Here is a 6,497-nt window from a genome sequence, read left to right as displayed (position 1 = left end):
GCCGCGTTACGAGCCTTCTGCTTCGCGCCAAGATTTCCGTTGTCCGCGTCGAAGATTTCCGCCTCGCGACGGCACGTGTTTCGTGTCGTTCAAGATCTCCGCTTCGCGATCCGACGGCAGAAGTTGGCTCGCGCAAGATCTCCGCTCGTCCGCCGGCTCGCGCCTCTCACGGCGCATTGTAATTGCGAGTACTCGATTAAAAGTGCTGTTCCACCTTTAATCCTCGCTCTCTCTCTCTCTCTCTCTGTCTCAACCTCTCATTGACCCATCCTGTGGATTCGTTTGCGCGCTCAAATCTGAGTGGTCCCGGCAGCAGGCTGCTCCGACCGTCGGTCGACGCCGAAACATTCTGGTCCTTCGAGCCGGATCGCGAATAATCCACGAGGTCAGTGAGAAACGAAAGAGAGATCGTGCATCATGGAAGACGCGATCGAAGTTCAGCTGTTGACGCAGCGCGCGATCGAGCGCGCGCTCGTCAACCTCAACAAATTGGGGAAAGCGAAGTGGACTCGCTCGACGTTAATGACGAGGATGGCTCATCTGAAGGCCAACTGGACGCGGTTCGAGGCCGGGCACGCTCGACTCCTCGCCTCCACCTCACCGGACGCGAAGGCTGCACACCCGTACTTCTCCGACGACCCTTTCTCGACGACGGAGGAAACGTACCTCGACGCTCTGGCCTCCATGCAAGCAAAACTCGACGAGCTCCCCAGCACTTCTGTAAGTCAGCTTGAACATACTTCCGACGGACAAGCGAGTCCCACGTCCGCCGCTCCGCTCCTTCCGAGCATCCATTTGCCGGAATTCGACGGCCGTTATGAGGCATGGGAGGCGTTCCGCGATCGCTTCACCGCGCTCATTATCGCGAATAAATCGCTCGCGGATGTCACGCGTCTCCACTATCTCATGTCATCGCTCTCGGGCCGTGCCCTCGAATGCCTCGGGAATCTCCCTGTAACTGCCGACAACTTCGATATCGCGTGGAAGGCGTTAACCGCGCGTTACGAAAACCCTCGGCGCCTCATTAGCTCACATCTGACGTCGATGCTTGATTTACCAGCGCTGTCTCGTGAATCCGCGTCCGATCTCCAAAACCTACGCGATCGAGTTTCTGTAATTGTTGCTTCACTCAAAAATCTCGGGCGGGCACCTGCCGATCTCTGGAACGATTTCCTTGTACATATCGTGTCGCAAAAGTTGGACGCGCCGACTCGCAAAGCGTGGAAGATCAAGACGGGTGACGATGTAGAGCCTCCCACGTTCGATGCACTCACGAAATTCATCGACTCTCGCGTTCGCGCCCTCGCGGAATTCGCTCCCAGTGCACCAGCGAGCTCTTCTGCGTTTCCCGTCGCATCGAGTCAAACCTCCGCCGGTCGATCTCGTGTACATGTCGCCACAGCGTCGCAGTCCGACAAAAATTCAAAGTCTCCGTGCCCCGTCTGTCGAGCCTCGCATATGCTCAGCTCCTGTCCGAAATTTAACGCACGTAGCCCTCGTGATCGACGGGATCTCGTTCACCGTTTCTCGAGGTGCGTAAACTGCTTGAGTTTAAAGCATCTTGTGCGGGATTGCCCGAGCAAATATACGTGCCGCGTGTGTCATCAACGTCACCATTCACTCCTCCACGACACTGAAGCTCTCCCCGCGTCACCTTCTCCGGCACCGACGCCCCTTCCAGAGGTGAAGTCTCACCTCGCGTCCACTCCGACCGAACCGGGCTCCGCCGTCTTGCTCGCTACCGCGTGGGTCCGAATTCACGCTCCGTCGGGCCATTCCATCCCTGTTCGCGCGTTAATCGATCAAGGATCGGAAGCGAGCTTTCTTACCGAAGCTATGGTGTCCCTACTGCGTGCGAAACGCATCCGGGTCGAGACCTCGATCTCGGCTGTTGGCGGCGTGCATGCCGGTCGCGTGCGTCACGCTGTTCGCCTCCGCGTGTCACCACGGTCGTCCGCGACTCCCGCGATCTCTACGGTCGCTCTCGTCCTTCCGTCGCTCTCGACGTACACTCCGAAGCGCCTTCTCGACTCGCGCTCTCTCGCGCATCTCTCTTCGCTAAATTGGGCTGATCCAGATCCGTTCAGCTCCTCTGCGATCCATCTCATCCTCGGCGCGGACGTCTACGCTGACATCATCCTCGACGGTGTGCGTAAGGGCCCCCGAGGACATCCGATCGCTCAGAATAGTATTTTTGGCTGGATCGTTTCCGGACCCTGCTCGCGTCCGTCTCGTGACGCTGTCCGCTCACGCGCCTCTCCGCATGCTGCATCTAGCCTTTCAATGCATCACTGCATTCAGGAGGACCCTCTCTCCCACGAATTAACTCGATTCTGGGAAATCGAGGAAATCCCGCGTCGGACTCTCCTCACGACGGACGAGGAGCAATGCGAGGCTCATTTCCGCGCCAATACTACCAGAACGGCCGACGGCCGCTACGTGGTCCGTCTTCCTTTTCGCGACGGTCCTCCGATCAAAATTGGCCACTCTTACTCTGTCGCCGCGAAGGTCAGTCGATCGCTCCATCGTAAGCTTTCCTTAAAGCCCTCTCTCGCTCTGGAGTATCGGACCTTCCTTCGTGAATACGAAGAAATGGGCCACATGCGACGCGCTCTCTCGTCTGCTCTAACCTCTCCGCAGTGTGTCTACATACCACATCATCCTGTCCTTCGCGAAGGTAGCTCGACGACGCACCTCCGCGTAGTTTTCAATGCCTCGAGCAGAACCTCAGACGGCACGTCGCTGAATGACCACCTGTTTCCAGGCCCGAAATTGCAGGCTGATTTTCCCTCCGTCATTTTACGGTGGCGGCATTTTCGGTACGTTTATACAGCGGATATCGCCAAGATGTACCGTCAGATACTTATCGACCCGCGCGACATTGATTACCAAAGGATCCTTTGGCAAGAGGCACCAGCAGACGCGCCAATTCCGTTTCAACTTTTGACGGTTACATATGGGTTGACGTGCGCCCCTTTTCTCGCGCTTCGAGTTCTCCAGCGCCTCGTCGAGGACGAGGGCTCGCGTTTTCCGCTCGCGGTTCCGATCCTGCGCTCGAACATTTATGTCGACGACGTTCTCTTTGGCGCCAATGACGTCTCTTCTCTTCTGCAATCTCGCGGTCAGCTAAATAATCTGCTGCAATGCGCTCATATGACCCTGCGGAAATGGGCTAGCAACCATTGTGGTCTCCTTGAGGACATCGATCCGTCGGATCATGGCCTTGCCTGCTCAAAAATTCTCGCTCCTGACGATCACGTCAAGGTGCTTGGCATCAGTTGGAATCCTTCTCGCGATTCTTTCCAATTCAATGCTTCGTTTTCCGAATCGCTCCCCTCAACCAAGCGTTCTATTCTTTCAACTATTGCTAAATTATACGACCCTCTCGGATGGGTCACGCCTGCCATTATTCGCGCAAAAATCCTAATTCAGGATCTCTGGCGTCTCCGTCTGAGTTGGGACGACCCGATCTCACCTCCTCTGCTCGACCGCTGGAACGCGATCTATACGCGTCTCCCGTTACTAAGCGGCGTTCAACTCTCTCGTTGGACCGGTCATTCTCCTGCCGATTCCCAAATGGAGATCCATGGCTTCGCGGACGCGTCGACGGTCGCTTACGCTGCCGTCGTCTATGCTCGCTGCATTTCAGCCGATGGTCGCGTTACCGTCTCTCTGCTCGCTGGCAAGTCCAAGGTCGCTCCACTCTCCCCTGTGACCATACCGCGACTCGAACTGCAGGCTGCGGTACTGCTCTCACGCCTCGTGACCTTCGTGCTCTCCTCCTTCGACAATCGGGACATTCCTTGTTTCTGCTGGACCGATTCAACGGTCGTCCTCGCGTGGCTCCAGTCGCACCCATCTCGGTGGAAGACCTTTGTGGCTCATCGCGTTGCCGATATCCAAACACGCTTGCCGCACGCGAGGTGGAGTCATGTTACGACGACTCAGCGACGACCTTCTCAATTTTCCCCTCTGGTGGCAGGGCCCAGGCTGGCTGCACCATGACGTCTCCGCCTGGCCATCTCAAGTGCTCCTTCACGAGGACACTGACCCACCAGAAGCCAAAATGTCACTCCACTGTTCGGAAGCCCCTGTTCCCGAATGGAACTTAGCCTCTCGATTTTCGAGCTGGCCCAAACTCCTGCGAGTTACAGCATATGTCCTCCGCTTCATCCGGCATTGTCGTAGGGATCGCTCCGACCCTCCGGAGCAACCCTCCGACCGCGCGCTCACTTCGGCCGATATCTCCTCGGCTCGAAACTTCTGGATAAAGCACCTCCAGTCCATCGCGTTCTCCGACGAAATCCGCGCTCTCAACCGGCGTTTGCCCCTCTCCACAAACAGTTCACTCCTTTCACTCAACGCGTTCCTTGACCCCGACGGTATCATTCGGGTAGGGGGACGCTTACATCACTCACCTCTCCCTCAAAGGACAAAACATCCCATCGTGCTCGCTCCTCATCGCTTGGTGAGACTTCTGGCGGAACAAGCTCACGTTCGAACATTGCACGGCGGAGTGCAACTCACTCTCCTCACCCTTCGCCAGGACTATTGGCTCCTTCGCGCACGGAGCCTCGTAAAACAGGTGATCCATCGTTGCATCACCTGTGTTCGGGAAAAAGCCGCTGTTCCCGAGCAGTTAATGGGAAATTTACCCGCCTCGCGAGTCTCCCCTCCGACCCGCTGTTTCGCTCATTGCGGTGTCGACTACGCCGGTCCCTTCAATGTCCGCGCCTCCGCCGGTCGCGGGATCACCTCGCGTAAGTCATACATAGCGCTGTTCGTCTGCATGGCCACCAAGGCCATTCATCTGGAGCTGGTTGTGGACTATTCCACCCCGGCTTTCCTCAACGCATACTTGCGATTCTGCTCTCGCCGTGGCCTTCCTGAAGCCGTTTACTCTGATAACGGCACCACGTTCGTCGGTGGGGATCGCGAATTGACAACCGCCTATCGCTCGGCGCTCCGACACCCTGAGTTCCAGAACAAAACGGCTGGCGACGGCACCGAGTGGCACTTCATCCCCCCTTCCGCGCCACACTTCGGTGGCCTGTGGGAAGCTGGGGTGAAAAGCGTGAAATATCACCTCCGCCGTGTCCTCGGTGACCGCACGCTCACGTTCGAGGAGTTCAGCACACTCCTCTGTGCGATAGAAGCGTGTCTCAACTCGCGACCGCTCTCCGCGCTATCGGACACTCTCGACGACTACGAACCCCTTACTCCGGGGCACTTCCTGGTAGGTTCCGTGCTAACCGTCCCTCCTCAACCTTCATTTCTGGATCTCGGAGAAAATCGCCTCTCACGCTGGCAGCTCATTCGTCACGCTGCTCAACGCTTCTGGAAGCTGTGGCAGGATGACTACGTCAACTCTCTCCAGCAACGCGGGAAGTGGCGTACAGCGCGCCCCGCTATAGCACTAGGGCAGTTAGTCCTAATTCGGAATCCTACCATCCCCCCGTGCAAATGGGATCTCGGTCGCGTCATCGAGCTGCATCCCGGCGACGACGGCCACATTCGCGTCGTGACTGTACGCACTGCTACGTCCACGTTCAAACGTCCGCTCGTAAAAGTGTGTCCTCTACCCGTTGCGTGCGGTCCCGACTCTAATTCATAAGTGCGTCGACTCCGAAAGTGTTCAGTACATGCGCCGTACTCAACGTGTCAAATTCAACGTTTATTTGCGTGCCTCCATGTATCGTTGCGCTTCACACTATTTTACTTTATAATGTATCTTTCTTTTTTTGTTTCAAGCGTCACTTGCTATTTTCCGTCACACCGCTCAACGTGTGTACAATTCGCGCCCCCGAGCCGCCAAGGCGGGCGGCCCTTTCGTAACTTTCATGTCTCTGTTCCGTATTGGAAAACGTTCGCGTTAGCTCTTAGTCGGTCATCGCACGGCGGGCGGTCCGTCACTCGCTCATGGGGACAGGCGCTCGGGCATTGTACAACGCTGTCTCTTTATCGTTTAAGTTAGCTAGGCCAAACTTGGCCGCTCTTTTGCGCTAACGCGCTTCCGTGCGCCTCCACTGCATTTCGAAATTAATATTTCGAGGCGGGCGGTATGTTCAGGATTCAAGCGTTGGAATTCGGCGGCTATTGTCTTAGCGGGCGACCGCTGTTTCATACGGTTTTTGTCTCGTATATCAACACGCGGCAAGAACGCGTGTCGCTCTCATTGACCGGATTTCAACGCTTGAATCCTTCAAATCGAGACAAACAAGGATTATCCGATTCGGGAGCACCAATCACGGTGCTCCACATTCGATGGTCCTTGTTATTTAAGGCACCTGCGCGTGCCTTCTCGCTCTCTTCATGTTCGCCTCTCGCATCGCTCTTGTAACTTTCGTCAGTCGTCTAATCGTACGGTATTAGTTCTCGCGCCCGTTCGCTGATCTCTCGCGCTCTCAAAATACTCGTTCGTATTTTTCTCGCGCTCTTTCTCGCCGCGTTACGAGCCTTCTGCTTCGCGCCAAGATTTCCGTCGTCCGCGTCGAAGA

At 56.5% G+C, this 6,497-nt stretch overlaps 2 protein-coding genes across 2 annotated transcripts; both read left to right on the top strand.

Annotated features, from left to right (window-relative positions):
- Window positions 1-417: 417 nt before the first annotated feature.
- On the top strand, window positions 418-4,005 carry LOC143363582 (uncharacterized). Its single transcript, XM_076804146.1, has one exon. The coding sequence runs from the start codon at window positions 418-420 to the stop codon at window positions 4,003-4,005; it is 3,588 nt and encodes a 1,195-aa protein (XP_076660261.1).
- A 637-nt stretch (window positions 4,006-4,642) lies between these two features.
- LOC143363581 (uncharacterized) lies at window positions 4,643-5,614 on the top strand. Its single transcript, XM_076804145.1, has one exon. It carries the CDS (start codon window positions 4,643-4,645, stop codon window positions 5,612-5,614), a length of 972 nt encoding a protein of 323 aa, XP_076660260.1.
- The last annotated feature ends 883 nt before the right edge of the window (window positions 5,615-6,497 follow it).

This window comes from Halictus rubicundus, unplaced genomic scaffold, assembly GCF_050948215.1.
Source record: "Halictus rubicundus isolate RS-2024b unplaced genomic scaffold, iyHalRubi1_principal scaffold0061, whole genome shotgun sequence".
Lineage (NCBI taxonomy): Eukaryota > Metazoa > Arthropoda > Insecta > Hymenoptera > Halictidae > Halictus > Halictus rubicundus.
The sequence above is the reverse complement of the archived record's forward strand: the minus strand, read 5'-3'. Positions and strand labels throughout refer to the sequence as shown.

What these genes read in the sequence shown, in the direction of transcription:
- LOC143363582 (XM_076804146.1), top strand. Translation starts at nt 418, where the DNA reads ATGGAAGACGCGATCGAAGTTCAGCTGTTGACGCAGCGCGCGATCGAG.
- LOC143363581 (XM_076804145.1), top strand. Translation starts at nt 4,643, where the DNA reads ATGGGAAATTTACCCGCCTCGCGAGTCTCCCCTCCGACCCGCTGTTTC.